The 20,804-nt window shown below is 39.9% G+C and overlaps 2 protein-coding genes across 4 annotated transcripts in view; one reads left to right on the forward strand and one right to left on the reverse strand.

Moving 5' to 3' along the window:
- Window positions 1-145: 145 nt before the first annotated feature.
- Window positions 146-11,377, forward strand: LOC118411138. 3 transcript variants are annotated; one of them, XM_035813183.1, is made up of 12 exons: window positions 259-388; window positions 1,845-1,875; window positions 2,540-2,643; window positions 3,078-3,204; window positions 3,993-4,163; window positions 4,621-4,740; window positions 5,306-5,403; window positions 5,867-6,011; window positions 6,890-7,038; window positions 8,655-8,679; window positions 9,337-9,396; window positions 10,271-11,377. In XM_035813183.1, the coding sequence occupies exons 2-12, from the start codon at window positions 1,867-1,869 to the stop codon at window positions 10,301-10,303; spliced, it is 1,041 nt and encodes a 346-aa protein (XP_035669076.1). In that variant the 5' UTR covers window positions 259-388; window positions 1,845-1,866; the 3' UTR covers window positions 10,304-11,377. The 3 variants fall into 3 exon arrangements, with proteins under 3 accessions (XP_035669074.1, XP_035669075.1, XP_035669076.1); XM_035813181.1 differs by lacking the exon at window positions 1,845-1,875 and having other exon boundaries at window positions 146-388; XM_035813182.1 differs by lacking the exons at window positions 1,845-1,875; window positions 8,655-8,679 and adding an exon at window positions 8,766-8,790 and having other exon boundaries at window positions 146-388.
- Window positions 10,879-20,804, reverse strand: part of LOC118411137 (protein ABHD18-like) — a 13,715-nt gene continuing 3,789 nt past the window's right edge. The window contains 13 exon segments of the mRNA XM_035813180.1: window positions 10,879-12,378; window positions 13,362-13,524; window positions 14,166-14,508; window positions 15,116-15,214; window positions 15,888-15,977; window positions 16,610-16,748; window positions 17,425-17,452; window positions 17,766-17,787; window positions 17,790-17,855; window positions 18,295-18,373; window positions 18,971-19,071; window positions 19,398-19,491; window positions 20,673-20,795. Coding sequence (XP_035669073.1) covers window positions 12,336-12,378; window positions 13,362-13,524; window positions 14,166-14,508; window positions 15,116-15,214; window positions 15,888-15,977; window positions 16,610-16,748; window positions 17,425-17,452; window positions 17,766-17,787; window positions 17,790-17,855; window positions 18,295-18,373; window positions 18,971-19,071; window positions 19,398-19,491; window positions 20,673-20,764 — 1,359 coding nt within the window. The 5' untranslated portion in view covers window positions 20,765-20,795 and the 3' untranslated portion in view covers window positions 10,879-12,335.

A 20,804-nucleotide genomic window follows, 5' to 3' on the forward strand; every position in this document is an offset into this window, starting at 1 on the left:
AAAACACCGCCCGTAGACTTGCTATCAGGAAATCTTTGAAAACGACGAATATCGGTTACCCCGCGGCTAAAGGTGAACTAGCGCTATATAAACTATAGTAATGTATCAAATCTAGATAATATATCAAATCTACCCATGATAGATAAGATAGAGTGTCTGTATGACGGAAGGGTGGAGGGTCCCCGCCTTACCCATACATGCTCAGACATTCCTGCACTCTACAACGCAATCCCCCCACCCGCCGTATTTAGAGCGGCCGGAACGCACGGGACGGAAATCATATCCGAGAGACAAATTTAGAACCATCTTGTTTGTCACTGGAGGAGGACGCGGGGAAGAAATACTAGCTCGTTACCTGGCCCTCCGACGGACCAACACAAGCGTCACGGTAAAGATTTAATTGTTTTATTGTCTTTTTATGTCATATGTCAATATGGTCACTTAGATGTTTGTCTACGATAGTGTAGCTTGTACTGTAACATGGTGTGATAGTTCACTATGTACTGACGACGGTTGGCTCGCCGTACTGCCCGTTTTGGTGGTTGAATAGGTGCGGAATTTTGGAGGTAAATCCTACAGCACTTGTTTTGGCTGTGAAGCATGCAGCCGTTGTTTAGTAACCGACTCATCCCAAATGTGAAAAAGTAGGCTTGTTGGTTTAAGAGCAATAAGAAGAAATTTTCATATTCAACCTAGAGTCAGATTTTCGATTTTTATCAGACAAAACGATCGACGATTGCGCCGACGTCACTGATTTGTGTGTTACCACATCTAGTGGTTGTTGTGTTAACGATTGACTGATGTTACTGCAGGAAAGGAAACAATATCTCACCCAAAGGAAAACAAGGCTAGGTACCGCGGAATGCCAACATGCCACCATACCACGTACTTGATTGATGTGTGACGTGTGCGGCCGCACCCAAACCAACCTGCCCTTTTCGGTTTTACCCCTTAAATTCACGACTCAACCATCAATTTCTTTGTACGATTGCTTGTCTTCTACCAGCGAAAATATTGACAATATTTCTCCTGAAATCGCGTTGCTATACATATGTTGATTATATAAGTGGTAGAGCGGTGAATTGGTCATGGTCATCCGTGTTTATTTGGGTGAACCAGTTTTACCTACTAAACACTTACCACTCCTCAGCTATCAATTCCTTTGTACTATTGCTTGTTTTTGTAGCCAGCGAAAATGTTGACAATATTTCTGCTGAAATTGCGTTAATACTTATCTTAGTTATAATAGGTAGAGTGGTAAATTGGTCATGGTCATCCATGTTTATTTGGGTGAACCAGTTTTACCTAGTAAACACTTTCCCACGTACCGTGCTCTTCAATTTTGTCAGCTCTGGAGGTCGCTATGCCATAGGTTAGCGACCTCGGCAATGGGCTATATATAAAGCTGAAGAAAACTGGTACTTTATCAAGGCTCTTTGGATGTTGTAACGTTGTACGTTTGGTGTCAACGTTGCAAATAGCAGAGTTCAACAATCCTTTCTACGTGCGGGTCACCGTGTGGTGTGAACATGGGGGGCCTGGAGTTCTGTTAGCCGGTGTAACTTTTAAATTTATCAAAAGATGATCGGGAATTAATTTTTTACATCTGATCTCAAACATCTCTGTCTCTCTGTGTCTCTCTGTCTTTCTGTGTCTCTGTATCCCTGTGTTTCTCTGTGTCTCTCTGTCTCTCTGTGTCTCTCTGTATCTCTCTGTGTCTCTCTGTGTCTCTGTCTCTCTGTGTCTCTCTTTGTCTCTGTCTCTCTGTGTCTCTCTCTCTGTATCTCTGTGTCTCTCTGTATCTCTCTGCCGCTCTGTCTCTCTCTGTCTATATGTATGTATAGCCTCCTTCGGTCAATATTAACCATGCATATGGTAAAATCCTAATTGATATCAGCCAATATCAGCGTTACATGTACCTTTACATATTAAGTTAAACTTGAAGTTGCTTTAAGACCACACTGAATTCATTCTACAGTAGACATCCTTTTCAAAAACAATTGTGCCAGGTTGTTATTCCAAATGGATAAATTTAACCGTGAAGAAAAACAAACGAATATAAAAGTTGATTGGCAACCCTTCCTAATCTCAAAGCAGATGTGATGAGATGTAATCTCAATACATGAAAACGTCTGAAATTGTCGGAGAAGATAGCCACTGGCTTTAAGCCTAATGTCTGGCATACTGCATTTCCATATTCGTACAAGTCAGGACAAAATACTGTATCGGTACTTGATCTGCGATGCTTCCGACAGGCTACAACGGCCGTCAAAGTACCAAAGTTTCTGGACGGGGAAATCAAGAAAGGCTCACGAAGGGTTTAAATATTCTAGGCTTAGTTGACTTTGCTTACAATATAGGATCATTTTAGATTAAGAATGATGTGTATGACATGATATGAGGGGAGGGGTGCTAGTGCACATGTATGGTGGTGGGGGGGGGGGGGGCGACCGTATCCAAAGCCGCGAAGCAAAGAAGTTGAAGCCTGCTAGCCCCTATCTCTCATTGCTCTAAGATTGTGAAAACATTTTCCTTTCAGATGCCGGCGGAGGAGATATCCGAGGAGACGCTGGCCTTCATAGAAGTGATCAACATCGTGGTCCAACATGTGGCGGAGATCAGGAGCCTGTTGGACTACTACAGGTTAAGGCTGGGTTTTTCTTATTGGACGGTCCAGAAAAAAACGGACCTGAAAAAATTCGGTGGATCGGATGTTGGACCTATTAGAAAATAAACAGATTATATGATCAGGAATTCACGCGTTTTGGGGCTTGCAGGTTGAAGAAAATAATGAAGTGCGAAGTAAAGTAGAGTCTATAGTCATTTCTACCAAGTTATACCGTCAATCGTACAGAGACCGATAGCGTTTTAGGATTTTAAAACGCCAGTGTAAATCTATTACTTTACCAAACACATTTCTTTGCAGTGAAATGGACCATTGTTATGAGTATCTTCCATACACAAGTTTTCACATACTGAATCAGGTCCAGGCTCAGGTTCGGACCTGGACCTGATCCTCTGGCCCTGAATCGGACCTGGACCTGAATTTTCTGTACCGGTACCCACCCCTACTACAGGTACATCACAGCGGAGAAGCAGAGCAAATGCGAGCGGCTGGCGAACACGGCGATGGACTCCCTGAACGAGCTGAGGGACACACTGGCAGAGGCTAAAAAGCAGCGGGAACTGGAACTTGAGATGATGGTAAGAAGTTTGATTTGTTATCGGCACAAGTTTGTGATTTATTTTGTGTGTGAGAGGTTATGTTGGTTCGATTAAGCTAAGAGCACAAGCCGCCGTACGTGCAATTTGTCCGTACGTTTTTTGGAGGCCACGTCCGCCACGTATTTCTGAAAACGTTCAGGCTGTACATGGCAGGCGCGTCGCCCGTACTGGCACGATGGCACACAAAATTTTGCCTGCACGTAAAGTTCTACGGCGTGTCTGCGTGCTTCAAAATCCGTCGGATTCTCTACGAGTTCGTACGGATTACCACTTAAGGATCCCAAAAGATTGCCCACGTTTTGGCACGTAGCTATAGAGAGCACACATTGGCATGGGTTGTGCCCTTGGCTTAATATCATCCGCGCGCACACCAATCGTCGTCCGTTTCCGAAAACTGTTTTGTAGATCGTAAAATAAACAGAAACATGCCGTAAATTAAAAAAATAACGGAAAATGGATACCAAAGACAATTTCAAAGTCAAAGAAGACAGCAAAAGATAAAGAATCTGTTGTTTGCCAAATACCATTAACTCAAGTAACTCCATGGATATGATTTTGGAAATGGCCAGACGGTTCAGGCAGAATCCACTACCTTTTGTTAGTGATACTAAAGAGAGAAGGTTTGCATATCCTAAGTATCATTTACTGAAATTGTATGGGAAAATTAGGAGCTGATTTTAACGGACCAAACACCCCTCTGTAATACGCGACACGCAAGTGTGTTCTGGTGTAACTTACAGTACCTCACAACTTATCCTCCAATCTAGCGGGGAAAGCTGGTGACAGAGATGGTTGACGTGACGTACGATTTCCACGATGACGTCATCCGTAACCCAGCAAGTCGCAGCGAAATCGAAGAGATGTTGAAAGGTTACAACATCGTGGAGTACAACATCCCGCCGCAAGGGGGCGACCCTGACATGGACATTGTGTATAAGGTAACAAAGTCATCCAGTCCTTAATGATTAAGCTACGCTACGCTCTTCAAAAAGAGCTCAAGAAATTTCTTCAGCGCTATGAACAATCAAGTCATACAAACGAATAGAGTCTTGTTTTCTCTGCCATGACCGGTGGAGGAGTTGCTCTTTATTGTGTGTTTTTTATCTCATGAACATTTATCCACCAGGTTATAAATATCTTCACTTTGAAAACCAGTGTGTTTAAGAGATCTCTAGTGTAGCACTTCTAGTTAAGATATGCAAGGAGTGCATGATACTGAAATATGTTGCACTGGAGATGTCTTCAAATGCTTTTTCAGGGTGGCAGATATATATGACCTGGTGGATAATCTTAACAAATCAGGCATCTTTCTCATCTTTTTTAATATTATAGAGTTTAACTGAACCTATAACACAACTTAACTCTAAACAACGTGTTGATGTTAATATCCTGTAGTTGACAGGGTTGCCAGAAGATGTGGCCCGTGCAAAGTTCGCCCTCCAGGAAAAGTGTGACGCCATGGCAGCGGAGTCCAGAAAGAAAAAGCAAAGAGGACAGCAAATTGACAAGTATTGGGTATGAGTTATTCTCCAAGCAGAGGTTCGGCTCCGGCCTTTTTTAACGTGTTTTAGGGGGTTTTGTCAGGTCTTCTAATTTTTTAGTGTTATTGTTATAACTGGTAATCTGGCTGGCAGACATAAAGAAAACAGCGCAGAGTAGCCAGCCCGATATAAATGCCTCCAATGTGTCAAAACACAGTAGCCCCCGAACCTATGCTTGGAGAGTAGGTATGAGTTAGTGTGCTAGTGGAATTATAAAGGCTGTTTTATATCATAAGATTTTTTTTTTTATATAGTATTCTAATGAAAGCTCTGTGTTGGTAGAATCCATAACTGTTGAGCTTTGTTTCAATCCTTATAGTAGTAATAAACATCATCTTCATGATTTTCGAAAATTTTCATCATTATGTGCAAGGACATGTACAGTTAGGACTAGTGACAGCGAAGTATGCCCAAGATTACCACTCAGGGGTGTACATGTACGTGTAAATTTTTATCTCAATTTTATCTTTCCCACCACTAATATATATATATATATATATATATAACGCTTTTTAATCCATATACTTTTTTGTGTGCAGACGTCAGTTGACCCCAACAAATGGAGAAAGACTCGGTTTATCTACGAGTTTGAAGCTAAAGACATTGATGGCAACATGATCAGCTTTGAGAAGTACAGGTATGTTATGTCGATGATGGTTTTTTTGTTTGAATCCGTTAAGTTTGTTTATTCAGGTTATGAGATACGCCAAAAAGCAGTTACTCAAGCAACTGGATAATAATTATATCATAAAATTTGAAGTCTCCGTCAATTTGAAGTGGAGTAGGGTCAGTTATTGATTCCCAGACACCGCAAGGGTTTTCAGTTAATACTTCCTCAAATATTTCTTTAGCTGTTAAAACAAAACTGTTAGAATGCAAGGCAACAAACACCGACGAGGTAATGTCCACTAGACTCTAGTCCTGGTATTTTGATATCAAAAACGTAAGAACTTCAAACTAAACCGTGACATTTTTCCCCATATATTTTCCTATCTTCCTAGGCACAGGTGATCATTTTAAAAAAAATCTATGTGCCCTAACAAATATACAAATGTATTCGACGACACATTGACTGATGACAACTTGTATGCCACCATCAGGGGGCAACCGCTGCTCATCGTCAACGTCGCGTCCAGATGTGGGGGTACGGACCGGAACTACAAACAGCTGATGGATCTGTACCGGAAGTACGGAGAAAAGGGACTGAGGATTCTGGCATTCCCATGCAATCAATTCCACAATCAGGTGAGTGATACTATAATGTGATCAAGTACATTGTTTAAACCTATGCCAAAAAAAGTCACTCAAGCAAAAGTGGTTATGGTATCTGGACGTCTAATCTACATCGACGTATTGTTTAAACTTTTTTTTCGGGTATGCATGCTCTTTTCCGTAAGTCTTAAGGCAGGCCTGTTTAATTTCCTGTAATTCGTAGGGAAACTATTTCATTTTACCTAATTCGTAGTGGGATGAAGCGTAAAGCGTTGGTAGCCTTCGTGAATTTAACGTAATTAAAGCGTTACGTGAGCAGCCGTCCCGAATTAAGCGTAAATCGTTTTCAGGACCCCCCGTGCAGACCCTTTTTTTGCCTTTAAGTGTGAATATGGGACCAGAACGACACATTACCCTTTTGCCAACTCAAAGGCCCAGTTTAAATTGGCCCAACACCAAGGTCAACTTGGCTTGGATTAGGGTTGGGATTAGGGATTAGGACGTTGGGCCAAGTTGGTCTCATTAGCCCTGGATAATCTCCAAGCAGATTCCCGGTGGCATAAGATAGTATCAAAGCTGCCAATGAGTATCGGGTCAGAGGAGGTCCAGAGCCTCGGAGGTAGGCAGCTTGAACTATCTTATCTGCCACCGGGAATCTGCTTGGAGATTAAGCTATGGGCTGAGTCGATTACTAAGTTGATGCCAAAGTATCGATCCAACATGCCCATAAACCTACAATAAGCTAGACCATTAGCAAAACTGACGGTCCAGTTAGAAGCACAGAGAGAGATGAGAGAGAAGAAGAGCACATGTGACCAGATACTGACGAATCTGAAGCGGCGCGGGTATACCGATAGAGAGACAACAACCGTTGACAGCAAAGCTCATGTCTGTCCTCTCCTTTTCTTCAGGAGCCATACATTGAGAGGGACATCAAGGAGTTTGTTACCACCCGCTATGGAGTAAGCTTTGACATGTTCAGTAAGATCCACGTACTCGGACCAGAAACCCATCCCATATACAACTGGCTGGTGAATACCACACGTGGGACACTTGGAGAGTGAGTATAGATAACATTACTTAGTACAGTACTGTATACAGATGGAGAACAACGATTTTCAAAAATGTAACGTTAACTGTAAGTGAAGGGCTCTCTCTAGCCAAAGCGACTTTGATAGCTTGGAGCCCAGCATTGTTCGATAGTCCGCTCCCAAAGGCTGCTACCGTAGTGACCTACAGGAACGGACTAAAGCGAACAAGACTGGACTCCAGGCATGGAAAGACGTATTTACTTGCATATTATTAAGCGTGTCCTCCTGATATATAATATTAACTTGATTAAGTAAATACACTGTACGTCCTCCCATGCCTCGGCTAGGCTTTCTCCAGGACGAGTCCCTCCGCCCAGCATGGAAATGTGCTTGTTGGGAAAAAAAAATCCAACCTGTTTATGAAATATATCCGAACTTCATGACATGAAATTGATGAAAGTTAATTATAATTACAGAATATGAAAATGACGAAAATCAGCAATATTGGCTTCAAACAATGAGTTGTACAGAAAAATCTAAAGCTGTATACAGCCCTGATATAGCGTCAATTATGTTTCGCACACCGTGGCTTCTATTTTCTTTTGCTTTTTATGCTCCATCATGTTTTTAGTTTAGGCCCATGCATGGTTTGAAATAATTGTGGTGAAATTTTCTTGTCATTACAACTGCAAACAAGTTGTCATTTAACAATACTACATGTATATGCATGGCTTATGTGTATGTACAGTCTGTAGCTTTATGTTCAAAATCAATTCTGAAGAATGTAAGGTCATCTAAGTTGATTTCTATATTTTGTTATGTGGGCGAAGCCACACATTTATTATGTGGGCGAAGCCACACATTTAGTATTCTCTACAGATATTCCACCCTACCAATCAAAACTCAGAAAAAAATGGAACCTGTAGCATGCAGTCCATGTTTCCAGCTTTTTGATTGGCTAACATTCTGACTGTCTGGTGGATACGTCAGGGGTAAACCTATCAACGCACAGATCACAAAATGGCACTCGGCAGCGCAGTATCACAAAAACGTTGAAAATGCAGCAAGTTCAGAGCATCTAATCGGCTAAATAACAACATAAAAATGCCCCACAAAGAATATTCTAGTATTCTGTCCAAGTTTTAGTGAAATACCTTCGATTATAAGCGAGAAAAATAGCCAGCGGAAGCTCGCGGGTTTTTCAAGCAACGCAATACATTTTTATACCTGTTAAAACGTGCGCACGTAACATGTTGTAGCACTGGCTCAATGGGATTATTCTGGCGTGGTAAACCAACGCTCCGGGATCGAATCCGTGGATAGACAATGTTTTTTAATTTTTTTTTCTTTTTGCTGCATTTTCGCGAAAATGTTGCCTTCCTTGTTGCTTCTTTTCCTGCGATTTTTGCTTTCTTTTCCCTTCGCCCACATCCTGCATTTTTTTCAAAAATGTTGCCTTTCTAGTTTGAACTAGGAATTCCAAAATCATGCCAATCAGTGATGTGTTTCATAATTCTTGCTCAATGCTAGAATCATATACATTGTAACCTGTTGATATGAATATTAACATTCAACAACTAACAGCTATATGCAATAGGGTGTTGTAAAGGTCTTCATGAAACTTTGTGTTGCCATGTTGTTTCAGCATCATCAAGTGGAACTTTACAAAGGTAGGACTTCCAATCTTATAAGATTCACAGATCTACTAGTTCCATAAGAATTTTGACGGTCTCTTATTTTCTTCCCTTATTTCCAGTCTCATCAAGTGGAATTTTACCAAGGTAACATGTGAGGTGTGATCAATGTTACGTGCTTCAGTCTGATCCACTGGTGATGTTGCCTAGCTTAGAATGTCTGTAGTATGTTGTTTTATATATTGTTCTTGTTATGTTTTGCTTTACGTCTTGGTCCAATGGTGTGTAGTTACATGTAACGTCACCAGTATCTGTTTTCGTCTGAAAATGTAAAGGATCATGCGCTTTTTGTACACTGTATCTGTTTGTACCTAAGTTTAGAACAGTAGTTCAATGGTAAAATTTGTGTCTTTCAAAATCAATCTTATTGAGGTAAGTTTCCTTCTGAAATGTCGTTTCATTGGAAACCATCCTTACAATTGAATGAAAAATGGCCTTAAGTTTGGATAACGCTTCTTGCCAAATGCTCAATATGTTGAACATCTAAGGATAAATCTAATAGTATTATCATGTCAGATCGTAGTTCAGTGACACTATATATAGTTTTAGCTTATTGTGAAGGCTGCTGGACTAAAGGCAGTAGTTAAATAATCATAATTTTATTGTTTTTGTTGTCCCCTTAACTCTCCTCAGTTCATTGTTGACAAGAAAGGCAGGGCTGTCAATAGGTACGGACCCAACGTCGACCCTGAGGTAAAGTCCTGAGCTCCTATTACAAGTGTGTTAACTTTGTATCACATTGCTCTACATGTATGTCAAACTGTTTCTGGATGCAACTTAGATACAGCAATATGCTCGCTCACACTTTCCGAGTGCACATGCGCACTGTCAGTGCATCAAAAATTGTATGTCGTATATCAATATACCAGTATCCAAGGAGCTTTAATATCAGGTATAAAAGCTCCTTGATATACCATATATTACCCACAATTTCTGTTGCAGCGCATGTGTACTTAGAAGTGCGAATGAGCTTGATTGATTTGAAAGTACAGAGGCCGTTGGTTAAACCAAATCAGGGGCCTAAATCATTTGTCATCAAGATAATTACAAGTCAACTAATAGTCATTGAAAGACATAGATCATTGAAAAATATGTGAACTTTTTGGATTCTCCATGGCCTGGTCTCAACTGTGGATCCCATCTTTACTGATTTGCTGTTTTTGACAATGATCTTAATGTTGTACAATCTTATAGCAGGCTGTGGCAGAACCAAACAAGGTTTTTCTGTACAAAGACGGATTAATTTTTCAGGACTAATGCAGGGCCACACCAATTTAATTTGTTGGTTCTCAGATTGAAAAAAAACCAACCCTTAACGGGAAAAACATTATGATGAAGCCTGGGGACCAGGCTTGTGCCATGGTGCACTCAGTTTTATGGGGTGAATAGTCATATTTACAAGTTGTACTCTGTACCCACTAGCTTTATGATGTCGTCTTGCTATATTTTCACTTTTAAAAATCTGAGAACCAATGGCCTAAAAAAATGCCTTAAGTTTGCCATTGTATGACAATCGTGCGACATATGTAACCAGGTCCTTTAAGTGATCTTGTCTTTTCCTCCACAGAAAATTGACCCTGACATCCCGAAATACCTGTAATGGCTGATGGAATGTGATGGCGTATTATAGGCCCCGACAGTCAAAGGACAGGCTTATATCATGGCAAACTAGCATGAAGACTGTCTGGAAGACTGGATGCCCTTGGTAATAAACTGCTGGTGACATTATGTGTCTACTACGTGTACATGTACGTGTGCTTGTAATTGTCAGCAGTAATACACTGCCATGTTATACAAGTTATATACTGCACAAAAATAAGCCCAAATGATGAATCACCTGGGATGAATAAGTGTGAACATTTTGAACATTCAACACTAAAGATTTGTGTTTGTACCTGACATTTCCGCTACACAGCAGCTCCTGCAAAATCACATTTCATTATCAAATTATTATAAGTTTGATATGACTTACAAACTTAGAATTATGGTTAATTACTGAGATGATACAATGTAACTTACTATCATGCAGCTATTGTATAGGATTGTAAACTGAGTTGTGGTAGACCCCTGTACAGAAACACATAGTGAGTTATAATCTTGAGCTATGAAAACCGAAAAAAAGTGCAAGAAGGTCAATGAATACAAGACATAGTAATGTTTGAATAATCCAAGTCATTTTTTACATTATTTTACCAGCACATTGTATGAATTCTATTATTTGCAATTACATGGACAGAAGGCAGAAGCAAAGTAGGCCATGATCGATTGCATATGGAAGATACAAAAAATCTGCACATTAGTGTGTATATTAAGAAGGCATTACATTGAAGGCACATACAACATGTACAACACAAACATGTTTGTGTTTGCTATGATCAAGGCAGAAGAGTTGATATCACAATCCCAAAGTCAAAACATCGTAACTTTGCAAACTGTTCTCAAGGCTTTACTTTAATAAATTTTGTAAATCTTTGACTTGCAGTCCCATGTTGAAATTTGTTTAACGTTACCTTTGCCTAGATTCAAATGTCTAGAATGGTATCATATTCAGAGGGTACTTTTAAGAGGTTGTCTTGGCCTCTACAAATTTGACATGAGCACAACATCATAAATCATTGAATCAGAGCAAAATGTAGTGTTATTTCATGATGAACAATAAAGTCTAGTGAACACAGCAATGCCTGAGTTTCACATTATTTTTATACTTACTGTACAGTTAGTAAACATATTGTTCTTTGGATGGCCAAACCAGTAAAGATTAAACTGGAGTGTACAATAAGTCTTTAACTTTTTTTACAAATTGATATGCAGCCACTACAGTAACTGTACAGTAGGATTTTTATATCATTTGACACAATAGAGAGATATTTTTAGAATTTCAACACTCACTACAGCTTTCAAGCATAGGTTAGATGCAACAGTACATTTGTAACATGAACTCTCATAATTCCACCGGGTGCCACAATACTGCCACATATCAAGAAAAAATATGTGTTTAATTTTTAGTGATTTAGAGAGATGTACAATGTACCAATGCAGCATCAGTAATCCAGAGGTATATACGTTTCAGATACATGTATTTAGGTGTTCAAGACAATCTTCAGCAAGCCTTACTTTCTACATGTATAACAATGTTTTTTTCTTATTAAACTTGGCAGTATTATGGCACCCAGGGTAACTATGAGAGTTCATGCTAATGACTACAAATATGATCAGTCAACAATAGCGGTCCAGTGGCACACATTTTTGTGTCGCTATATCATATTAAATACATCATCAAGCTGCAAGCTCACACACTTTAAATTTTGTCAATGATGTTGACATACATTGATACAATGTACTTGTTAGACATCATTTACATGTACAGTAACATTACATAGTTGACAGAGATACCATTTTCTGCTCAATCTCACAGCAAATAAATTAAAAACACGCTGCACTTCTTAAATGCATTACTGATAAAATAATACACTGTGCCAGTCCCTGCAGTCTGTACCATATATGGTATGGCCAAAATTGAGGATCACAGCCATTGGTCTGTACTGGTTTAAATTCACACTTTAAACATAGGAGTTGATGCAATGTAGGTTCTGATTGGTCGATTGCAGTTGCCATGATGACCATTAGCAACATCAAGTCTTCCCCATTCGGGTGAATGCATCAGTGATGGCTTTTCTGTTGCAAAATAAAACATTAGCAAGATAAACGTTAATGGGGGGCACAGTTGAAGTCCAGTCAAAAGCAAAATATAATTTGGGTAGCCTGCAAGAAAAACTATTTCCTAGCTATTGACTCATATGCAATTTCATATAGCCGGTATATAACCACCCTTTGGTGTAACATTCCAGCTTCGCAGGCATGCGGCGCAGTAGCAGCTGGTTCTATTACACAGAACGACCTGCCACGCCTAACCTTTGCACATTTATCTGCATGTCCTCTTTAAAACTATCCAGTGAATATGCCCCTACTGTGCTTGGTGATAACAAATTCCCAATTAAGAAAAAAAATTGAATTTTTGAACGCACCAATCCTAGGTTCACTCTGACTTGTTCTTGAAGGCATGACTATTCCTTGTTCTTATTTGAGCTGGTATTACATGTAGATACTTATCAGTCAGTACGTCCACCAGTTTGGTCATTTTGTACATGCAAAGTCTACATTATTTTATTCAGGTCTGTTTTCATCTAGCATCCCTGTTGTAGTAATTACATCTAGTTTACGTACCTGGAGACACGCCAAAAAGCAGTTACTCATTGACAAGCAACTGGGTATTCCTTGTTCTTATTTGAGCTGGTATTACATGTAGATACTTATCAGTCAGTACGTCCACCAGTTTGGTCATTTTGTACATGCAAAGTCTCAACATTATTTTATTCAGGTCTGTTTTCATCTAGCATCCCTGTTGTAGTAATTACATGTAGTTTACGAACCTGGAGACACGCCAAAAAGCAGTTACTCAAGCAACTGGGTAGGATTTGGAAACGTTCAGACATTTTTGACACCCATCCGGTGTCTTTCATCAGTGACATTGACTTTGATCATCAGCTGGTATATGAAACGTCTGACCATTTCCAAATCATGTCCAGTTGCTTGTCATGAGTAACTACTTCTTGGCGTATCTTATTACCTGGATGTCTAACCTTCCTCGACATACATACCTGAAGACACTTTGGTTGAACAGGAAGGCAGCGATGTGTCCAGTGTCGATATATCTGACCTCACATCCCGGCCAAAGGTCGGCAAGGTCAGTGACATTGTCCCTCGGTACGTAGGAATCGTGTTTAGCCGCGACCACCACCACCAGCTTTGGGTCCACAGGCACTGGAGTACACAACGTACCAAACAGCATTAAAAAATAGCAGTTGTACAGTTAATGAATGAAGGCCTTTATTGTACATTTTTGACCAACCGAGTTGGATACTGGTCACAGCAAAGGTAGACAGTATCATCAATGTACCATTTGGGACAGACTAAAGCCTACCACATGGTGCCCTTGAACAAAGTTCAACAACATATTATATCAATCAAAAGTAACCTAGACATTACGTCAGGCTTATGGCACACAGCCACCATGTCCGAATGAAAACGGTCCAACATTGATCAACAGTGTGGTCGCAATTTAAGACGGCAATCTGGTCTAGTGGTTAGGGTTGTTGACTAAAATCTAAAGATTCTGGTATCAAATCCCTAGCACGCCCCAATGTTGTGCCCTTGGGAAAGGCAATTTTTTTACACCTTCTTCCTGTGACTCAAGTATCCAACATCCGGTCCACCAAATTTTTTCAGGTCCGGATTTTCTGGACCGGTCCAATGAGAAAAACGGTTTTGTACCGGTATGCTGTACCGGCACCAACCCCAAGTACCTTAACTGTACAAAACCAGTGGGTTTCTACATGTAAAAGCAGTTTGCCAGTTATGCAAAACAAACCAACAAAACAAACAAACCAACAAACAAAACTTACCTGTGTAGTTTTTCAGGTGTGTGATCTCGTCCATGACACCCGCCATGAAAACCATTGCTTCCTGACTTCTTTGTTGGGCTTTTAGTCGAGCCTTCCTCAAAGCTGTCTTCACTTTGCGGCTCTCGTCCTTGTCATGTAACAACTGTCTTGTACTTCCAGACAAGGATGTGTCGCTTCCATGCTGAAGTATCTCAGATTTATCCATTGTTGGATTACTGACAACGATTTTGGAAGTTGACATTTGATCTAGTGAGTCAGATTTCAGTACTAAAAGGTTTGTGTTCAAGTGTTGCAATTCTCCGACATTGGTTACAAAATCTTGGCCCAGTTTGAAGGAATCTTCCTGAAAATAAAAAGAAATTAAGGGAATACTTTAGTTTCCAGAATGACAAGTCTTTCTTCAGATTCCCAAATGCATACTTTGTTTAATATCTCTTTCAATTCTTCTTCAAACAGAACTTAAAATTTGGTAACATAAAATGAGATTGTGAAGGTTTTGTTCACTGTCTTTGACAAAAATTCAGTTACAACACGGTCACATTAAGGGTAACATTACAATTTGCAATTTTGAGTGTTAGTAAGTAAGCCATAGCCTTGTTTAACAAATACAACAAATGTTTTTACACATTCATTCCTTTGGCTGGCATTATTACGGACAGCCAAGGTTGCCCAACTAGCCATGGCTATTATAAAGGGCTGGCCTTGGTAGAGAAATACAAAATACAACAATGCTACCTATTAGAGCTGAGCCCATGCAAAAGAAATTAATGTATTATGTCGATGAAGGTTAGACATCCAGGTAATAAGAATGCCAAAAAGCAGTTCCTTAAGCAACTGGATATGATTTTGGAAATGATCAGACATTTCAGACAGCCATCTGGCGTTTTTTCGTCAGGCACCAAAACAGACAGACCAGGAAATAACAGGGATAGGGAAAGTACCAGACTTACCCCAATAGACTTGAGGAGGGCACCAATCTCCTGTATATATGCATCGTTTTCATATTGTTTCTCTAGTAGTCTCCAGGGGATGGCTCGACTCAGCACTCCCTGAAAAAACGCATATATTACATGATTATAATATATACAGAATACAACATGGTGTATTCTATGTTATCCGAGGCACCAGCCCAACCATGGGTAGGATCGCCTGGTGGCCGAAGGACAATCCGACCTGTGAAAGGGCTGGGACTGAGGGTGATTTGAAATACACCGTGTTGTATTCTATTTATGTCATACCTAGGTCAGAAAGCACGGATTTAATAGCCAAACTATTCATAAAGGATAAGATTTGACACTTTGTTTCAATCTGTGCCAACAACTTTATTCTCTAAGAACATCAACTTGAAAAAAATTCAAACAAAAGAACAAAGACTTCGAAAATAGCAACAGTGGCATGGAGTGCATTCTATTTAATTGATGGAAGCCTGTGTGATAACAATAATCAACTCCTGAAGACTCAACTCAAGGACTATTTGGCCCAGAAGGGGATTGAGTGAGACAGTGACTGTACGTTTAGCATACAATGTATTACAGCACCGTTTGGGTTATACCGCACCTTACAGGTGGCATACCCTTTCTTCTAGCTGAATGCAAGACGGGGATGCACCAGGTCTCCTGTCCAGGTGAATGATCCCCATGTAGCTAATATGGTATGGAGGCCAGGCCTCCATCTGGGTGATTTGAAGTGAATCACCATCTCCAGACAGAAGAATTTCTTTACCTGTGTAAAAACTGAGGAAGCTGTGCTCCAGGAAAGACAAGGGACGAGAGCAATGGGCTTGGGCCAGTTGGACGCCGCTAGGGATGCCATCTGAAGGAACAAATGAAACAGCAGTAATAAATGAAAATTTTAATGGTAGTTTCTCTCTTGAGGTTGACATCATGATAACTACCACTGAAAACATTCCCATTTCTCATGGACTTTAACACCCCAACAAGGCTTCAGACTATGATATCAGATCCAGAGGCACAACTAACTTCAACACACTTCCAGCAGACATTAGACATGTATCTACTCTAAGGCATATGCCACATGTGACCCCTGACCTTAACTCATCTTTGACGTTTTTGGCTTGACCTTTGAACATATATAACTGTAAAATCAAGGTTTTATCTGATGAAAGCTCCTTGGTGGAATGGACAATGATTTTGTTTTTGCTGCCTCAATCTTCATGTGATCTACTGTATGTTGTCCACTGGCGTCTTACTTTGACCGAATGTAACACGTTTTGCTTTGTTTTATTGTGTGGTGGCCCCCCTTGGAAATCCAACCGTATTATAGCTCCTGAGTCTCTTGATATTCATGGAGGTTATATTTTCACTAGAATTTGTGTGTCTATGTGTGTGTGTATATGTGAACAAGATAACTCAAGAATGGCTGGGTGGACTGGTTTCATACTTTTCTACATGCATATCAACAGCCTGAACCCCAGGCCCACTCACGTGTCCTCCCATGGAGATGCCTGTCAGCCCCAGCGGCCCCAGACCTTGTCTCTCACACCAGTGCAGCAGGACCTGGGACTCCAGAATCAGAGCCCCGCCCATCACAAAGATGTCGCTAACGTTCAGGAGACTCGAACGACTTGTGGAACAAAAGATAAGGCAACATTGACATAGAATTGCCCTGACACTCTGTGGATCTTGACAAGGTGAAGATACAGGATTACTTACTTAGGGGAGTGAAAGAGGCCATTACATTTGTACATCAGAGCCCACCAACATTCCCTCATTCAAGAGGGGGGCCGATATTGACTTCCAAGCACCTTTGACCCTTGGGTAACGTCATACTTCCAGTCTGGATGTATGACACAGGCTTTGGGGTCATTTCAACTTGATAAGTTGGGTCATGTCAACTGATCGAAAGAAAGCTTGTTGGTGAGAGCTTTATTTTGTGTACGGATATGGATACAAAGTTTAAAATTGCAACATAATCATTGCATGAGATTAAGAAAATAATTCATTGGTTAATACAATATCATATGTCAGTTTGCTTTGTAGGAAATGTGTCATGGACAGTGTTAAGTATCATCACTGAATCCTCAATCATATCAGGTAATATAAGTTGAGTTGAGTTGAGTTTGTCACGGTCCACGATTAGCTTAAAAATGAAACATTACAGATATTCTTCCTGTGGTCAAAGTAATAACAGTAACTCTTATAACCTCAAATAATTCATATAAAAAATGTACTCAATGATTTTAACATTTTCTCCATTCCAAATATCTCAGATGTGAAGAAAACAAACATGCTACACTTACAGTTGATCCTTAGGCTTTCTGTATCCATGTGGACAACGTTCTATTAAGGAAAACATATAACTGACAATATAACAAAATTAATATATTTCCAAAAGGAAATTCAAGACTCATAGTAAAGTATCAGCCTCATAAAGTCTGTTGCAATGATCATAATGATCATACTTTGAATATGCCATATGTATGGTTGTGCACCTCACCACAGGTTTTAAAAGTCATACATTTTAAAAGCACTGGTGAAAATCTTGAAAGTACTGGTGAAGTTTCAGAATGTAACTATGTGAATCAGTTTAAATTAAACCCCTCTGTGGCATACAATGATTACTGCCAGGACCAAAGGATATAATAAGGGTTCTCCAGCAGTAGAGTAGAGAGGCGATCCCTGATTCCTTCAGCAGTGGTTTGGCCATCAGAGTCCTGCGTCTCCAGAAGAACTAAGGTGAAAGTAGAATTAGTTAGTATTACACATAATGTACAAGAGAAAGGACCCGTTCACACTTGTGTGTATATATCCAAGCCTATATGAGTTCTGTATTGAAGAAGCTATTTTCTAGTACAATGCTAAACTTTCTTCCAACACTAAGGTGTACATGAATCAAATTTTCAATAACCCACTGTCGCCTTCTTCAGAATCAATACTGGTGAAGGATGATCTTGAAGAAGGCGATTGTGGTCATTGAAAATTTGATCCCTGCATACCTTTGTGTCAGAAGAAAGTTTAGTTAAGTACTATGATTACTTATGACTACTACTAACACAGATAAGCTTGAATTAATAACTTTCTACTTGGACCCACCAATGTGTAGCTGGTTATCAAAAGACTTGAAAATGGACAGTTTTGTCAAACTAAAAGTACTAAGTACAATCCCATACGTGGTCTCCTGTGCCGGCTAGGTGGATACAAACTGGTCTTTGTTCCGTGGGCCATCGCACGGGCAGGATAAGTTGGAACCTACAGATAAACAAAGTAAAAGAGGTTCATTATACCAGGGAAATTTCCCTTGCTCTAAGATGTCAACAAGCACAATGAACAGTGGTTTACTAGTAACATCCCTCCCTATACATGTAAGTACTGTGACCCTTTCTTGTACTAGTAACATTCAGGTCAAATGACCAACATAGCCAGGATTAATATCCCAACCTCCTGTCAATAAACGCTGGTTAACCAATTTGCATGCTATACGCACAGGAATATTCAGTAGTGAGCTACATTCTTTTTCTCCAGTAAACAGGATGCTGATAAATTCTTACAATTATTTTTACACAGTATCAATTCTGTATGTATAATGTAAACTCTTATGACTTTTATTTGTACATATATGTAAATTAGCTTTGTATATTTGTCTTTGTGGGTCAGTCGTCAACTAAGCTTAGGCTGCCTAGGCTGATACAGTGTACTGATTTTGCCGTCATTTTCAATAAATACCAATTTTGAAAATACAATGTAACAAATACTCGACTGAACCAAGCCTGGTATATATATCTACGTAATATATAGATGTGCCAATCATTGTGCTGTTACTAGTGTTAGGCCCACAGTTTCACCTACCTTGCAGTTTCTGCCTCCCTGGGTAGGAGTCCCGGTAGGATGTGGGTGAGCGGTGAGGTGAAGTGTCCCTCTAAAATCTTACAATCTCCACCAACACTACTCTGTAAACAAGTTAAAGGCAACAGTTCATATTAAGAAGATCTCCATGGCCAAGGTTGTCTTTATCAGCGTTGGACTATTTTAGACTTTTTAAAAATCATATGAAGAATAAAAATGATTATCATATAAAATTCTACTGGCCTGAACCAACTTTCACACAGTTTTATTTGCAGCAAGGATATAGAAGTGTCACTGCCAAAAAACAACGAATGTTGTTTGAAACATCTGACCATTTCCAAAATCATATCCAGTTGCTTGAGATGGATGTCTACTCCTCATCAATGCACTTCTAGTTCTATTATGTAGAAAGAATCTTTATGTTACTAACTTTGTCAATGGCCACAGGATAATTTCTGAAGTGTGTGTCCACCAGCTGGCAGCACAAATCCCTGTTCTGGACAAACTTCTTGAATTCCAGCAACCTGAGAGTGTAGAATATAAGAATTACACTGATCACGTTCTGTATATAGTTTGTCTACGTACTCATGTGATTTTCCCTCAGATGCATTTCACAAACATGATTGTATATGTGGTGTGGCTGTTGTAAAAGCTTCAATGATTTGTTCATGATTCTCTGGTTTTGAAAGAAACAAAATGATCTGTAACTAAATCCAGCATACCTTGTGATTCATTTACAATCATCCTTAGAGATGAAAAAATCTGTTTGTTCTACAACAATATGACACCAGTTTGACTATCATGTTGTTATTTTGCACACTAGGATAGCTAGGTCATAATTATAGGGAGTAAAATAGTACAAAGTACACATTAATCGAGCGGTTACATTGCAAATAACATAATGCTGTGCAAGTTTTCAGATACAAGTTTTAACTTTCAACCTCAGATAGGTCAAACCAAATATTTGAAAAAACTCACTAGTCACCACACTTACTATAAAGTAAAGACTCTGAGTATTATTAAAGAGTCCATCCTGGTTTGAATGGATCAAATAAATCTGAGTGTCCAGACATATGCAGCTAGTAAATTTCAACACAAACTTGGTTGTCTAGGTATATATCTGTTTCTGTAGTAATCTATAATATAGCCGGAATAACTGCGGCATGAAAGCAGCTGGTTACATCATACTGAACAACCCTCCACACCTAATTTATGCACATAAAAATATCCAGCAAAGATTCTCCATTTGTATGCAATACAAATGAACTGAACTGATGCAATACAAACAAAACAACCAGACTTTAACCCTTGCACTCCTTACCAGACCTTGACCCTTGCACTTCTTATGCTACTAGTAGGGGCACAACCCGCCATACATGCACATTTTTTAGGCCACATCCACCACGTATTTCTGAAAACATTCAGGCTGTACAAGACAGGCGCGGTGCCTGTACTGGCACAAATGGGGGACGAATTTGCAGCCCGATGGCACACAAAATTTTGCCTGCACGCAAAGCTTTCCGGCATGTCTGCATACTCCAAAATATGTCGGATTCCCTACGAGTTCGTACGGAGGCGGTACTTAACACTTACGAATCCCAAAATATTGCCCACGTTTTGGCACGTAGGCAGCACGTATTTGCATGTACGGCGGGTTGTGCCCTTAGCTTTACCAGACTTTGACTCTTGCACTTCTTTCACCTACCTCTTGAGTTGGTCCAAGTCTCCCCATCCTCGAGTAAAGAACTTGGTAAGCAGGAGGCGCCTGTACATCACATCCAGCTTACTCCGGCTCATGTTGGGTGCTTCTACTAGTCATACTGGTCACCTGCAATGT

The sequence above is a fragment of the Branchiostoma floridae genome, chromosome 3 (assembly GCF_000003815.2).
Source record: "Branchiostoma floridae strain S238N-H82 chromosome 3, Bfl_VNyyK, whole genome shotgun sequence".
Lineage (NCBI taxonomy): Eukaryota > Metazoa > Chordata > Leptocardii > Amphioxiformes > Branchiostomatidae > Branchiostoma > Branchiostoma floridae.